Below are 17,148 nucleotides of genomic sequence, written 5' to 3'. Positions count from 1 at the left end.
TTACAATCTGACATTTCACTCAGTGAATGGAGTAAATTATGTTTAAAAGCACATACTCAAACCATCAACACTCGTTTGAAAATGATACAATTTAATTGGATAATGCGAACATATATTTCCCCTGTACAATTAAATAAATTTAATTCTAATAATCTTGACCTATGTTATAAATGTAACAATCACCAGGGTACATTAATTCACTGTTTATGGAAATGTGAAGAGATTCAAAAACTTTGGAGTTCAGTGTTAAAATATGTTTCTCAAATCACGTCTTCTCCTGTACCTCTATGCCCTAAGCTCTGTATTTTAGGTATCTATCCTGAGAACTGTTCTTTATCCACCACAGAAAGGAAAATGGTTGATCTTTGTTTACTTCAGGCCAAACGCTGTATTGCATTATGTTGGAAGAATGTTGGATGTCCTTCTGTTATCCACTGGTTGAATAACTTAACATCGAGTTTGGCTCTTGAGAAGCTGACCTATATTGTTAGAAAAAGGGCTTCTGAATTTTATGACATTTGGAAGATTTTTCTGGAACTGTTGGAGAGGGGAGATATGGAGGAGACATTGGGAGAGTGAGATGATAAAGATTTTTATATAAGAGTTTGTTTTGTTTTGTTTTTTGTTGGTCGTATGTTAGAACTTATATTGAGAATATTATTATTCATCATTATTTTCATAGGTGTATTTTCATTTATGTAACTACTTATTTATTTATTTTCTCTTCATTTATTGCTCAGAATTTTGTTGATGTATTTTTTATTTTATTTTGTTCAATAATGCCATATGTTGAAATTGTTGGTTGTTGTATTGTTGTATCAATATGAAAAATAATAGACACGTTTAAAAAAAAAAAATAAGGGTACAAAACAAATATCTTTGTACACATTGACAAATCTAATTACATGTACAACTTCTAATACAGATGAGAAGATTTTTTACACATCTAAATACCTTTTATTTAAATTACAGACAGACAAATTACCAGACGACTTTTACAGATTCAGGTTCACATTATAAATTATTTTACAAATTGACACCTCTGACTTTGGACATCTGTCTTTGGCATTGAAATACAGACAGACACCCTATAATCACTGACATATAGTTTTGCTACAATAATGCTCCCATAGTCACTGAGATAGATTTTCTAACCCTAAAGACTAATGAAAATATATATCTTATGTTTTTGTTTCAAATATACTTAATAATCCTTCCGAATGTGTCAAATATGCTTGGAAATCCTTCAAATCAATAATGCTGGAAAAAGTAGTTGTGGACGAGAACTACATGGACAAGTAGTCCAGGGTTGCAGTTTTGTGGGCAGATGTCCGTGGATGTCTGTGCACCTTGGAAAAAACACATAAAGGACAGAACAAAATCCTTTATGGGGATTACAAGTTAGTAGAAAAGTGTATTCTTACCTATAGTAGACAGTAGTTTCTTTCATAGGTTGCAAAAACGACAGTTTATATAGCGCGCAGCTGGCGCTTGTCCGAGTTCGCAGTACATTACTTATAGTGTGGAGAAATGGCGGTGCCTTCTCTCTTGTAAGGTACTCTTGCTATGTACTGGAGCCTGAGGTCAAAAAGGTTGCGAACCCCAGGCATAAAACATTGATTATTTATTTATTTATTGAATTTTTTATATACATTAAAAAAAAGTTTTATACATTTGTTACACATTTTAAACTAATTATACCTCAGTTTTGGTCTTCACTTCTAGGAAACTAAAAAGCGAAGGAGCCACTTGATAGAAAAAAACCGACTCTTTTTATGAGTCGATCCATAAGACCGATTCTCCTGAACAGTATCGGTTCTATCACTAGTCGCCTTCGAACAGAAAACTGATTTGTCCCTCCCGGCTTCCACACTGTGACGTACCTCGTGACCAGCGCTTAACCAATCAGGTTCGAGTGTGAGAAGAGACAACAAACCACAAATCCGTCGAAAGGCAGCTGACAGCCCACAAACCTTCTAAATGTGGAGGAATTCTCTCTTATTGTTTGATTCTTAGAGGTTTCCGGCTCCTCGCGCTGCACTTAATTCACTGTTTGGCTCAGTTCTGCCAAACAAAGCAGGTTACTGATTGCTCCGATTCCGCCGCTTGTGTGACGACATTACCGTTAATTCGGACATTAAGCTGCCGTTTCATCCCCCCGGGTCCCCCCCCTGACCGGCACTGGGACGACCTGGTGGTCAGTTCGTCCGCTGGTGTTGCAGCGGGGCCATTCAGCGGATGTTCGGTGCTCTGGTCGGGACTGGGACGCCCCGCCGCCATGGCCGCTCTCCTGCGTTAGGACCATGTTCAAGAATGTGTTTGGCTCCGGGTTCCTGGTGAGAACCGCTCATGTGATTCTGACCTGGGTCGTCACGCTGATCCTCTTCCTGCATGATACAGGTGAGTCCATCACGTGCCTGCACTCTACACAGGTGAGGGCAGCTGCAGGTGTGCACGAGAGATGATGCGTTTCCTTCAATTGTGCACCAGTCGGTGATCAGGACAAAATAAAATGTTTTATTTTGTTTTGTCTGTTGTGCTCGTGGGATCGAAGTCAGTATTTATCCCCCCAAAATGTTTCTTTCTTTATTTAGGGACTAAGCTTTTCTGGCTTGGTCCCTAGAGGCCAGAACCCTGTTGTAATTGTAATGTTTCTTATTAGGGACCGAGCACAAAAGGCCACGACCCTGTAGTTTTTGTAATGTTTGTTGTTATTATTATTATTATTATTAGGGACCGAGCACAAAAGGCCAGGACAATGTAGTTTTTGTAATGTTTGTTGTTATTATTATTATTATTATTAGGGACCGAGCGCAAAAGGCCAGGACAATGTAGTTTTTGTAATGTTTGTTGTTATTATTATTATTAGGGACCGAGCCCAAAAGGCCAGGACCCTGTAGTTTTTGTAATGTTTGTTGTTATTATTATTATTATTATTATTAGGGACCGAGCCCAAAAGGCCAGGACCCTGTAGTTTTTGAAATGGTTGTTGTTATTATTATTATTATTAGGGACCGAGCCCAAAAGGCCAGGACCCTGTAGTTTTTGAAATGGATGTTGTTATTATTATTATTATTAGGGACCGAGCCCAAAAGGCCAGGACCCTGTAGTTTTTGAAATGGTTGTTGTTATTATTATTATTATTAGGGACCGAGCCCAAAAGGCCAGGACCCTGTAGTTTTTGAAATGGATGTTGTTATTATTATTATTATTAGGGACCGAGCCCAAAAGGCCAGGACCCTGTAGTTTTTGTAATGGATGTTGTTATTATTATTATTATTAGGGACCGAGCCCAAAAGGCCAGGACCCTGTAGTTTTTGTAATGTTTGTTGTTATTATTATTATTATTAGGGACCGAGCCCAAAAGGCCAGGACCCTGTAGTTTTTGAAATGGTTGTTGTTATTATTATTAGGGACCGAGCCCAAAAGGCCAGGACCCTGTAGTTTTTGTAATGTTTGTTGTTATTATTATTATTATTATTAGGGACCGAGCCCAAAAGGCCAGGACCCTGTAGTTTTTGTAATGTTTGTTGTTATTATTATTATTATTATTATTAGGGACCGAGCCCAAAAGGCCAGGACCCTGTAGTTTTTGAAATGGTTGTTGTTATTATTATTATTAGGGACCGAGCCCAAAAGGCCAGGACCCTGTAGTTTTTGAAATGGTTGTTGTTATTATTATTATTATTAGGGACCGAGCCCAAAAGGCCAGGACCCTGTAGTTTTTGAAATGGTTGTTGTTATTATTATTATTATTAGGGACCGAGCCCAAAAGGCCAGGACCCTGTAGTTTTTGTAATGGTTGTTCACCTCGAACAAGTGGCGACTGTGACCATGAACCATGAAGCGAGCAGCTCAGAACCATTCATTGAATTTTTCATTTCATTTATCTGAATTCCCATTTATTTAAAGTAGTCCGAATCATTTCTAGGGAGACAGCCATATTCTGTAGCTTTTTAATTTCAGAATTCAGACAGCTTCTCTGGATGTCTCCGCCAAAAGTGAGAATTCAAACTTTTTACTTTTTTTCACAGTTTTGATTATTGATTACTCTTGTAATTCCTAGAAAAAGTCAGAATATATATATATATATGTGTGTATATACAGGTACTTCTCAAAAAATTAGCATATTGTGATAAAGTTCATTATTTTCCATAATGTAATGATAAAAATTAGACTTTCATATATTTTAGATTCATTACACACAACTGAAGTAGTTCAAGCCTTTTATTGATTTAATATAGATGATTTTGGCAAAAAAGTAAAGAAAAACCAAAAATCCCCATCTCAAAAAATTAGCATATTTCATCTGACCAATAAAAGAAAAGTGTTTTTAATACAAAAAAAAGTCAACCTTCAAATAATTATGTTCAGTTATGCATTCAATACTTGGTCGGGAATCCTTTTGCAGAAATGACTGCTTCAATGCGGCGTGGCATGGAGCCAATCAGCCGGTGGCACTGCTCAGGTGTTCTGGAGGCCCAGGATGCTTTGATAGCGGCCTTAAGCTCATCCACAGTGTTGGTCTGGTGTCTCTCAACTTCCTCTTCACAATATCCCACATATTCTCAATGGGGTTCAGGTCAGGAGAGTTGGCGGGCCAATCGAGCACAGTAATACCATGGTCAGTAAACCATTTGCCAGTGGTTTTGGCACTGTGAGCAGGTGCCAGGTCATGCTGAAAAAGGAAATCTTCATCGCCATCAAGCTTTTCAGCAGATGGAAGCATGAAGTGCTCCAGAATCTCCTGATAGCTAGCTGCATTGATCCTGCCCTTGATAAAACAAAGTGGACCAACACCAGCAGCTGACATGGCACCCCAGACCATCACTGACTGTGGGTACTTGACACTGGACTTCAGGCATCTTGGCATGTCCTTCTCCCCAGTCTTCCTCCAGACTCTGGAACCTTTATTTCCGAATGACATGCAAAATTTACTTTCATCCGAACAAAGTACTTTGGACCACTGAGCAACAGTCCAGTGCTGCTTCTCTGTAGCCCAGGTCAGGCGCTTCTGCCGCTGTTTCTTGTTCAAAAGTGGCTTGACCTGGGGAATGCGGCACCTGTAGCCCATTTCCTGCACACGCCTGTGCACGGTGGCTCTGGATGTTTCCACTCCAGACTCAGTCCACTGCTTCCGCAGGTCCCCCAAGGTCTGGAATCGGTCCTTCTCCCCAGTCTTCCTCAGGGTCCGGTCACCTCTACTGGTTGTGCAGCGTTTTCTGCCACACTTTTCTCTTCCCACAGACTTCCCACTGAGGTGCCTTGATACAGCACTCTGGGAACAGCCTATTCGCTCAGAAATTTCTTTTTGTGTCTTACCCTCTTGCTTGAGGGTGTCAATGATGGCCTTCTGGACAGCAGTCAGGTCGGCAGTCTTACCCATGATTGCGGTTTTGAGTAATGAAACAGCTGGGAAGTTTTAAAAGCCTCAGGAATCTTTTGCAGGTGTTTACAGTTAATTTGTTGATTCAAGGGTGGGTGTGGTGCTCCAGATGATTAGGTTAATATCTCATTTAGAGTACCTTTTCATGATATGCTCATTTTTTGAGATGGGGATTTTTGGTTTTTCTTTACTTTTTTGCCAAAATCATCTATATTAAATCAATAAAAGGCTTGAACTACTTCAGTTGTGTGTAATGAATCTAAAATATATGAAAGTCTAATTTATATCATTACAATATGGAAAATAATGAACTTTATCACAATATGCTAATTTTTGGAGAAGTACCTGTATACTTTGTGTGGTGCTAATACTTCTATTATTTTAAGTATTTTAACTTCCATATTAACAATGAAGAATGTGTTTTGTGATTTTCTCTGTGCGTGTGTGCGTGTGTGCGTGTGTGCGTGTGTGTGTGTGTGTGTGTGTGTGTGTGTGTGTGTGTGTGTGTGTGTGTGTGTGTGTGTGTGTGTGTGTGTGTGTGTGTGTGTGTGTGTGTGTGTGTGTGTGTGTGTGTGTGTGTGTGTGTGTGTGTGTGTGTGTTCAGAGCTGAGGAGGCAAGAGGAGACGGGCCAGCTGGTCCAGCCTGTGCTCTTCGTCCTGCTGGTGCTGGTGTCAGTTCTGCTGTACTTCGCCGTCTCTCTGATGGACCCGGGCTTCATCTTGTCTGACGACAGTGATTTGCAGGTGATCTGCTCGCCTTGTGCACCTTTCTGCAATCTGTTATGTCAATCAACTTGTATCATCTCTGAGGCCATGAACTAGGGAGAACATAGTTTGATTTACACAAAAATACATCAATACTGTGAAAAAACACTATCTGCATCCAAAAAGAATCCGACAGGATGTAATTAGCAGATAGCTTTTCATTCAGGGAAGACGCGTGTCGTTCTGAAAAGGCTCAGTGATCTTCTTCTTTTTTTTTTTTCCTTCCCCTTGTCCTGTTCAGCAGCTTGGACAAACAATATGATCTAGAACCTTCTGGACTCAGAACAGTTTTTACTCTTGAACAGGAAGAGACCTGGAGTCTCCTCCTGTTGCTGCTTTATTAGAAGTTGGTATGGCTGCTGGACAGGGGGGGGGGGGGGGGGTGACGCTCAAAGAGAGAGAGAAGAGAAGTTGAGGGGGGGGGGGGGGGGGGGGGGATAACATACAATACCCTTGTTGTGCTACATATATTATTTGCAGTAATCACACTGATCCAAATACTTTACAACTGTTATTAGATTAAACAGCCTGAGCAGCTCTATCTAGACAGTAACATGATTTTCTAGATTAGCCAGCCTGAGCAGCTCTATCTAGACAGTAACATGATTTTCTTGATTTACCAGCCTGAGCAGCTCTATCTAGACAGTAAGATGATTTTCTAGATTAACCAGCCTGAGCAGCTCTATCTAGACAGTAACATGATTTTCTTGATTTACCAGCCTGAACAGCTCTATCTAGACAGTAAGATGATTTTCTAGATTAACCAGCCTGAGCAGCTCTATCTAGACAGTAACATGATTTTCTTGATTTACCAGCCTGAGCAGCTCTATCTAGACAGTAAGATGATTTTCTAGATTAACCAGCCTGAGCAGCTCTATCTAGACAGTAAGATGATTTTCTAGATCAACCAGCCTGAGCAGCTCTATCTAGACAGTAACATGATTTTCTAGATCAACCGGCCTGGGCAGCTCTATCTAGACAGTAACATGATTTTCTAGATTAACCAACCTGAGCAGCTCTATCTAGACAGTGACATGATTTTTTAGATTAACCAGCCTGAGCAGCTCTATCTAGACAGTGACATGATTTTCTAGATTAACCAGCCTGAGCAGCTCTATCTAGACAGTAGCATGATTTTCTAGATTAACCAGCCTGAGCAGCTCTATCCAGACAGTAAGATGATTTTCTAGATTAACCAGCCCGAGCACTCTATCTAGACAGTAAGATGATTTTCTAGATTAACCAGCCTGAGCAGCTCTATCTAGACAGTAAGATGATTTTCTAGCTTAAACCAGCCCGAGCAGCTCCATCTAGACAGTAAGATAATTTTCTAGATTAAACCAGCCTGGACGTCTCTATCTAGACCAGGGGTGGGCATTCCTGGTCCTTGAGGGCCACATTCCTGCGTGTTTTCCACGTCTCCCTGCTCAAACCAACTGAGTTGTCATGATGAGGCTCTGCAGAAAGCTTGATAAAGAGCCAATCATTGCTGTCAGCTGTCTTGATGTGAGGACACATAGAAACCGTGCAGGACTGCGGCCCTCGAGGACCAGGAATGCCCACCTCTGATCTAGACAGTGACATGATTTTCTAGATTAGCCAGCCTGAGCAGCTCTATCTAGACAGTAACATGATTTGCTTGATTTACCAGCCTGAGCAGCTCTATCTAGACAGTAAGATGATTTTCTAGATTAACCAGCCTGAGCAGCTCTATCTAGACAGTAACATGATTTTCTTGATTTACCAGCCTGAACAGCTCTATCTAGACAGTAACATGATTTTCTAGATTAACCAGCCTGAGCAGCTCTATCTAGACAGTAACATGATTTTCTTGATTTACCAGCCTGAGCAGCTCTATCTAGACAGTAAGATGATTTTCTAGATCAACCAGCCTGAGCAGCTCTATCTAGACAGTAACATGATTTTCTAGATCAACCGGCCTGGGCAGCTCTATCTAGACAGTAACATGATTTTCTAGATTAACCAGCCTGAGCAGCTCTATCTAGACAGTGACATGATTTTCTAGATTAACCAGCCTGAGCAGCTCTATCTAGACAGTAAGATGATTTTCTAGATTAACCAACCTGAGCAGCTCTATCTAGACAGTGACATGATTTTTTAGATTAACCAGCCTGAGCAGCTCTATCTAGACAGTGACATGATTTTCTAGATTAACCAGCCTGAGCAGCTCTATCTAGACAGTAGCATGATTTTCTAGATTAACCAGCCTGAGCAGCTCTATCCAGACAGTAAGATGATTTTCTAGATTAACCAGCCCGAGCACTCTATCTAGACAGTAAGATGATTTTCTAGATTAACCAGCCTGAGCAGCTCTATCTAGACAGTAAGATGATTTTCTAGCTTAAACCAGCCCGAGCAGCTCCATCTAGACAGTAAGATAATTTTCTAGATTAAACCAGCCTGGACGTCTCTATCTAGACCAGGGGTGGGCATTCCTGGTCCTTGAGGGCCACATTCCTGCGTGTTTTCCACGTCTCCCTGCTCAAACCAACTGAGTTGTCATGATGAGGCTCTGCAGAAAGCTTGATAAAGAGCCAATCATTGCTGTCAGCTGTCTTGATGTGAGGACACATAGAAACCGTGCAGGAATGCGGCCCTCGAGGACCAGGAATGCCCACCTCTGATCTAGACAGTGACATGATTTTCTAGATTAGCCAGCCTGAGCAGCTCTATCTAGACAGTAACATGATTTGCTTGATTTACCAGCCTGAGCAGCTCTATCTAGACAGTAAGATGATTTTCTAGATTAACCAGCCTGAGCAGCTCTATCTAGACAGTAACATGATTTTCTTGATTTACCAGCCTGAACAGCTCTATCTAGACAGTAACATGATTTTCTAGATTAACCAGCCTGAGCAGCTCTATCTAGACAGTAACATGATTTTCTTGATTTACCAGCCTGAGCAGCTCTATCTAGACAGTAAGGTGATTTTCTAGATTAACCAGCCCGAGCAGCTCTATCTAGACAGTAAGATGAAGCAGGACCATGAATTAACAAAGAAGCAACAACAAAAGAGGAACATGATTTTGAGAGTTTAAACAAATGATGACAGAGAACAAGCAACTTCAGAAGCACCTTTCATGAGGAGTGGAAGTGTGTGTGTGTGTGTGTGTGTGTGTGTGTGTGTGTGTGTGTGTGTGTGTGTGTGTGTGTGTGTGTGTGTGTGTGTGTGTTATGTGTGTGTGTGTGTGTGTGTGTGTGTGTTTGTGTGGTTCGTCCACTGGGTGTGGCCGGAACTGTTGTGGGGGGACCCGTAGCGACACCCCGGGGCCCGAGGATATTGGGCCCGGACAGCGCCACCCCGGCATACAGCAGCCCCCCAGACCCGGGGAGACCCCAGCGAACCACCCCAGAGAGCCACGCCCCCGCCCAAAAAGCACTAGATGGAGAATGCAGAGAGGAATCCCCCCCAGGCAAGAGGAGCCCACAGGAGAAGGATAAAGGGCACAGGGCCCCAGGCCCCGACCCAAGCCGCCAAGCCGAGACCGGCTGGAGCAGGGCCCCCGGGCCGAGAGCCCCCCCAATCCCGGCAGCGAAGCCCGCCGCACCCCCGGGAGCCGGCCCACCCACCGCTCCCCCCCTCAACCCAACAAGGCAGAGATGGCCCCAGTCCCGCCCCGAGACCAGGAAAAGCGAAGGCCCCACCCAACAGGCCCCGGTCGGAGGATAGTTAACTCTCCACCCCCAGGACCCCCCCCCGATCTTGATAGGCCGCCAGCCGGGCCGCCAGCCAGGCCGCCGGCCGGGCTGCCGGCCGGGCCCCCACCGCGATATCCCATCCTCCACTAATCCGACAGCGAATGGGGAAGGAGCACCGCCCCCCAGCCCCCCCACGAGCCCCACGCCCGAGGGCGCGCACTCCCCGCATTCCAGCTGCACTCACCCCAGGCCGGAGGTGCTGGGGGGAGCCACATCTTCAGCTTAGATGAGTGATGGACCCTGATCAGACATTCCATTGTGACCACCTGAATAACACTGTGGAGGTCCTCTTAAGATCTTTATCCCACTTTCCATTTAGTCTAATGTTGTGTTGGTCCCTGGATGTGCTGTGTGTAATATCAGACATACACACCAGGCTACACGCACCGTGTTGTTACTCTAAAATAGAGATGGCACGTGATGGATCATGATATGAGCATTAATTGGAAGTAGACTGTGAGCAGTTTGTTTCCTCTGCTCTGGTAGTTCACGCTGGGAGTGGCTGAGGAGCAGCAGGACATGATTCCTCCCTCCACCAAATCACTGCGTCATCGCCGCTGTGGCCACTGTCTGCTACAGGTATGTACATGTTAGGTTGTTACCGTCATTTCTGGGCTATAAGCTGCAACTTCTTCCACATGCTTTTTTTTTTTTTTTTTAACTTGGTGGGTGCAGCTTATATTCAGGTGTGCTCAATAGTCTGGGAATTAGGACACAATCTGGGGATTCAGACTGATTTTAATTGAGGAGCCACAAACACCTCGGTTCTGTTGTGATTGGGCTGGACTTGTAAACACCAACTCATCCTGAAGTTTTCTGTTAAAATGGCACATTTCCAGCACTATTTACAAGATCTATTACTAACCAGGTTTTTGTGTGTGTACTGTGAAACCCTGCCACACTAAAGCTTCTCAGAACAATGGATTTCTGCCACTTCCAGGATGAATCTCTCCACAAAGTCACGAGTAAGACTTTGAAGCTAGTGCATCAAGTGAAGTTCTTTTATTGATCACAGACAAACGGGTCTAATGTGTCCTGGAATGTTTTTAATGTTTAATCTTCTCTAACAAGAAGCAGCTTTCACTGCTGCCAGACTTCTACTTGGTGTTAGAGGGTGAAGGTGTGTGATTCTTTAAGGGAGAATTTAGTGGAAATGTTATAATGTCATTCAGACCCATTAGAATACAACAACGTAAGAAAAGTTACAGGTGCAACTGTTTCAGTCTCGGGACCAACCTTAACTTTATTCCTACAATCCCAGGAAAAGTGGTTGCATTCTAGCTGTGTGACCATTTATGTACAAATGATGGATCAGAGCACGGAGACTCTCTGGCAAAGTTACTAATGATCTTCTCTCAGATGGAGGATTAGTCTGTTCTGGTCCTCCTAGATCTTAGTGCTGCATTTGATTTCCGAGGTCCAGAACATCCTACTGGAGTGACTGGAGCACATCATCAGCATTAAATACCTTTAAAACCACTTACTGGTTTTGATCATATTTCTCGACATACACTGTCTTTAATTGTGAAAATATGAACAATTTGCTTACTACATAGATTTGAAATGAAATCCCATTTAATTACATACATTTAATTGCAGCCGGCATTGCCAACAGAAGAGAGGCTGCTGTTAACCTCTGGAACCTGAGTGACTGAGGCATTCTGCGCTCACAGGAAGTCGGTTGTCACATGAAAGCATGACATGATGACTGGTGGAGACCTGGCCGTGAAACATGATGCTGGAGGTTGTACAGTACCTGAAGTGGAGTAGAGTAACAGTAGGATGAGATCACATGTCTGTGACACACCTGGAGCTGCAGAAAGTCACATGATCCACGGCCGTGACTGTCAGTACTGTTCCTGTGTACGTACTGTCGTGGACGTGACTGTGAAGCGTCCGTCTGCCAGCATGTAACCTTCATCCATGTTCAGGACTCAGTGAAAGGACATGTTTACTGCTACTGAGGAGGTGATGTGGCTCAATCAGCATTATGTTGTTGAACTTTCTTCTTTGTGTGCACAGTATTTTATGATCTGATTTAGGTCAGTTATTCAGTCGTTTTTATGTTCTGTTTAAACAGCCACAACAGTTCCATGTTTCCTGAGCATGGAGGAATACATGAACCTTTTAACAGACCTCAGTGAACAGAACCTTCCTCCAGAGTCAGGATGTCATGGAGCCGGACACATCAGCTGCTCGTCACACACATACACAGGGAGAATGTGCAAACTCCTGTACTTCAAACTACAAGAATAAACTTGCAGTATTCTGCATGATCTCATGCATATTCTGTATTCTTGGAGGCAATGTGTGTGTGTGTGTGTTACTCTGTTGCTACGTCAAATGTGCCCCATCCTGTTAGCTTCCATATGCCTGTGCATGTCTTTTTTAAAGGGATTTATTACTTTTTCAATTTATACAAAGAAACTACAAGCCACATACTACACACACAGAACATGGTGAAACATTAAAAAATAATAAGGATAAATAGATTGAATAAATATCTCGCAGCATTGCCAGCCCAAGTTGTCAGTTGAAGGAAACATAAGCAGATTTCCAGGCAGACAGTGTAAATATATATTTAGTTGATCTCAAAACTCATCAAATGTCTGACAAAGTACTTGGCTCGAGGTTGGTCTGTACAGTCACTGTGCTTCATGCCGAGGTCCTCCAGAAGGACCGCTGGTCAATGAAGTGTGGAGCTGCACTAAAGATGGATGCCATCCTAACCGAACACCATGAGTGAAGGTCTCCATGAGACCTGCGTTAATGTTGGATGAATGTGTTCTTCCCTTGGAGCAGCAGCCAATGAGGTCCAAGCACTGCCAGACGTGTCGGCACTGCGTGCGGCGCTACGACCATCACTGCCCCTGGATAGAGAACTGTGTTGGAGAGAGGAACCACCGCTGGTTCCTGCTTTACCTGGCGGTGCAGCTGCTGGTGCTGCTTTGGGGGCTGCACATCGCCTGGTGAGTCGTCCAGCCATAAAATCAGGGTTTGTAAAAAATAGGGATATACTTTTGTGCTTTGTTAAAAAGTCGTCTTTTTTCTTTAAGGTTTTTCATTGGTGCTGGTTTTCACTTGTCCATGTAACTAACTGTACCTGTACCTGACTTACCTCACTACATGTACTTGTTTATGCCCCCCTGTTGTCGACACATTGCTTCTGTGTGCACCCCTAAACTGATCTAACTAACCTGTAGACTCAGAAATAGTTTCTGTTATCCTCTTATGTTTTAACTGAATATTAGATGCTTCTTTATCTGCATTTCGCCTGTCGCTCAGTCCCCAGGCCTCAGTATGTCAGTCACACATTATTAAACTGTTGATGAAGCATGATTGTCAGTACGTATATCAAAATCTGTATTTTCACAGCAAAGAATATTTTATTGTTCAATAAAAAGCATGAATGATGAACAGTAATCCAAATGTGTCAACATTTTGGAAATGAAATGAGATCGATCATAGGTCCCTAGAATTCCTCCCCCCGTGTGGATTCTGCTGATATGACCCGGCATTAGAACACATCAGAATGAATCAGAGGCCACCTTTCAAACTGTTTATACCACATGGTATCATGGACCAATCACATCGCTCGTTACTGGGCTGAACACAACATGTAAGTCAGTTGTGTAGTCGAGCCGATAATTTGCTATATTTTGGCAAAAGAAGACAATTAGACACATATTTTACAGCTGCCATTTGTTTGGCCGTCTTTTCCAGGAATTGATAGCTGGACGTCTCTCGTCTCTTTCCTCAGGACGGGCTTCAGCCTGGCTCCCAGCTGGCGGCTGTGGCTGCGCTCTAACGCCATGTTGCTGGCGGTGGCCCTGTTGGTGGCGCTGCTGTCCCTCATCGTGCTGCTCCTGCTGGGCTCCCACCTCTACCTGGTGTCCCTCAACACCACCACCTGGGAGTTCATGTCGCGCCACCGCATCTCCTATCTCAAACACTGCGGCGCTGACGAGAACCCCTTTGACCGCGGGACCGTCCACAACCTGTGGGGCTTCTTCTGCGTGTGGGGCACGGTGGTGTGGGAGAAGGTGTACTTCAGGGAGGGCAGCGACCAGGTGTAGGAGGAGCTCTGACCTGGGAGTTCCCTCCTGCATCATCTTTCCATTCGTCCTCAAAGAGCAGCACAGGAACAACTTCAAACCAAGTATTGAGGAGTGATCAACTGAAACAAGTACTTTTTGAAAGTACCTGGAAGGCAGTGTAACTCCTGGTGTGTGTGTTGTTGCTCTACTCTCAGTCTCAGTGCTTCAGCACTGCTGTGGTTTGCTGCTGTTCTTCGGCTGATTCAGTTTTGTTCCACGTTGGTATAGTTTTCATACTCTGAATTCCAGGGATCTTCAGATTCTAAACTGTGGGCGTGCCCCCCTCCCTCTCCCCTGCTCTTATGACTGGACCACCAGCATTCGTCCCCATTCCTGATCCTGTTTACAGAGTCCAGGACGGAGAGGCGTGGTGCTGCACGTCACTCCAGCTCCCGATGAGTCCGTCAGACTCCGTCTCTGTCTTTGTTTACACAGCCAGATCCGTCTGGACACGATGCACAAGCGGCAACGCCCACCTCAGTCTCGCTTTCAGCACAACTTTAGTGAACCATCATCGGTGAAGTGCTGAGACTACCGTTCACCATCAGCTGTGAAGAAAGGATATCTGTCAGTCTGAATGCAGACTTCTGAGTTTTCACTGTGCTGTCTAACAGATCTGGTGTGACAGAGAACCAGACTGTTACTGAGCTCCTCTGTCTGTCTGTCTGTCTGTCTGTCTGTCTGTCTGTCTCTGTGTGTGTCTGTCTGTCTGTCTGTCTGTCTCTGTGTGTCTGTCTCTGTGTCTGTCTGTCTGTCTGTCTCTGTGTGTGTGTTTTTAGGTGCATGTGGAGACAATCCAGGTCCAACCAGCATGAACTGTTTTCTAACAATATCATGTGCTCTAAACTCTGCGGCTCGGTGGGAGAGTGGGCCGTCTCTCAATTGGAATTTTGTGGGTTCGATTCCCTATCTGTCCACAAGTTGAAGTGTTCTTGAGCAAGACACTGCTCCCAGTGGATGGACTGAGCCTCCCGCCTGGCAGGGTGTGTGTGAGGATCAGGATCCAGCACCAGCCTGGATCAGGATCCAGGCTGGTGCTGGAGTTCTTAGGCAGAGCTCTTCATTATTGTTAACCTTGTTTAAATACAGTATGTTTAGAAACCACAACAACAATCCTGCCTTGCTCAGATGTAGGCCCCCAGTGACTAAAGAAATCTCTACCAGTAGTAATAAGAGCGCTTATTAACATGACTTTTATTAACATACCTGTAAACTAATACAAGTAGATGCTTCATTAGTCCCTTTTAGAAAATGAATTGTTTTGGGGCTGGTTTACTTCATAACAGTCTGAGTTTAGGAAAAGCAAAAGGTAAATCAGGTATATTTTAAAACAACATATATAAGCTCTTAGATTTTCAGTCATTAAAAAATAAAAGCATATCTAAACATGAACAAACCTGGGCACATTTGCACAATTCTGAACAACCTTCTGTTTGTGTGCATTTAAAAATGACTACAATGGAGAAAGTTAAACCTGACTTGCTTAAACCTGACTTGCAGGAGACGAGACGTTCATTTCAACCTCTCGGAGAAACTGGACTTTAAGCCAATCACTGAGCAGGTCCGTCTCCCTCCCCCTCCCAGGCTAAATCTGTTTTGGAGTAGAGAAGATGAATTAAAGTCATAAACACACACCTATAAAACTAGTCTCAGAGCTGGTTACCACGGCAACAGACCTCAATAAAATGTTCAGCCCTGATGAGCCCAGGTTAACCCTGAAGTCATAACTCCTGCTGCACAGTTCTTACTTCTGGCAAGCTTTTATTTTCGGGTTGCCGGGAGGTTTGGGCCGATGGATGCCGGTTTGGATTCACTGATGTACAGGAAGCTTTTTTTCTAATGTACAAAATCTTTTGAGGATGTTTTCGTATGTCTGATCAGAGGTTTGCTGTTGAGTTTTGAGTGCAATACTTTTTCCCTTTGAGCTCTTCCTTGTGCAATAATAACCTTGTAAAACAGCAATAAATGTGTTGAACCCTGCAGACCGCCTCCACTTAGACTTCTGCTTCGACCGTCCATTCATTCCCTGTGTACTTTGGAATTTGATGCAATGTTTTTTACAACTTTGAGAATAATAACGTGTAGACAAATCAATAAATAGATGTTTCATGAAGTTTCCTGGTTCACATCCTGCTTTTATACATTTATTCATTATTATTGACCTTCATGTAGTTTCCATTCTTCAAACAGAACAATCTTTATTTTAAAAAAATAGGTTCTAACAGCTAAGAGACATTTTACGTACCAACAACATATCAAGTTAACTACATTGATAATAAATGTTCTCTCTTCAGATAACCAGTGTTTACAGGCCGGAGCTTTGGACTGAGAGGGCAGTGGTGGTCAATAATGGACATAATCCTTATTGCACAGAGTAACTTCAGGCCCGTCGATGAAAAAGTAAAGCAGTACAGCGTCCATGTAGAACGTTATGGGAGCAGGTCGGGGTTTAACTGAACCTGGTGAACCTGCAGTCAGTTCATGTAGGAGAAGTCAAAGTCAGCAAAGATTTCCTGCTGCTCGGCGGTGAGGACGCAGGGCGTGCGGGGCAGCGTGAGGACCGGCTTCAGACTCGTGAACTCCTCGTCAAAGTTGCTGACGTCCTGCGGCGACCTGATGACCGGCAGGAAGGGGGGCTTCACTTTCTTTGCCAGGAGGGCCTCCCAATCCATCCCCTGCAAACAGTGCAGACTGCATGAAGACACAGAAACCCTCCTGAACGATCCCGGAGTTCTGCATGGGACCGTGTTAGGACAGATTCTTCGCTTTCACACATGCACTTCAATTGTAGGGCCTCCTTATATTTCTATTTCTCAATGAAAACATGATAAAAAAGAATAAACCCAACAGTTTTTTCTGCGTTCCAAATAAAATTCTGGAGCCAATAAACATGTTAAAGCTTTAAGATGAAAAGCTAGATCAGCTCCCTTTTCAGAAACTATCTTGGATTACATATTTTATTTATAGTAGTAATACATTTAGCCATTTTTTTTCATTTTAGCATTTTTGACTTAATTCTTATTCCATTTTCTGCTGCTTATAGCTGATTTCACCATTTCAACAGTTTTATTGCACTCTGAATGTCCTTTGGGACAAGTTGAAACTTTTTCGGGGACAGAGATTTTAGGAGCTTCGTCTCCTCCTCTTCCTCCTGACGTGGCTGCAGTATCGATGCTGAC

The 17,148-nt window shown here is 43.5% G+C and overlaps 2 protein-coding genes across 4 annotated transcripts in view; one reads left to right on the top strand and one right to left on the bottom strand.

Moving 5' to 3' along the window:
- Positions 1–1,903: 1,903 nt before the first annotated feature.
- Positions 1,904–16,080, top strand: zdhhc12b (zDHHC palmitoyltransferase 12b). The gene is made up of 5 exons (XM_080477497.1): positions 1,904–2,400; positions 5,991–6,130; positions 10,359–10,451; positions 12,675–12,841; positions 13,633–16,080. Exons 1-5 carry the CDS (start codon positions 2,304–2,306, stop codon positions 13,946–13,948), a joined length of 813 nt encoding a protein of 270 aa, XP_080333623.1. The 5' UTR covers positions 1,904–2,303; the 3' UTR covers positions 13,949–16,080.
- The window catches only part of pkn3 (protein kinase N3), an 87,192-nt gene continuing 85,190 nt past the window's right edge, over positions 15,147–17,148 (bottom strand). For 2 of the 3 annotated variants that reach the window (XM_080477494.1, XM_080477496.1), the window contains one exon: positions 15,147–16,644. In XM_080477494.1, the coding sequence (XP_080333620.1) occupies positions 16,444–16,644 (201 nt within the window). In that variant the 3' untranslated portion in view covers positions 15,147–16,443. The remainder of the gene's footprint in view (positions 16,645–17,148) is intronic. The other variant, XM_080477495.1, reaches the window with a different exon arrangement.

This window comes from Lipophrys pholis (assembly GCF_963383615.2).
Source record: "Lipophrys pholis genome assembly, chromosome: 12".
In the NCBI taxonomy this organism is placed as follows: domain Eukaryota; kingdom Metazoa; phylum Chordata; class Actinopteri; order Blenniiformes; family Blenniidae; genus Lipophrys; species Lipophrys pholis.
This window is presented reverse-complemented; position numbering and strand designations above follow the sequence as displayed.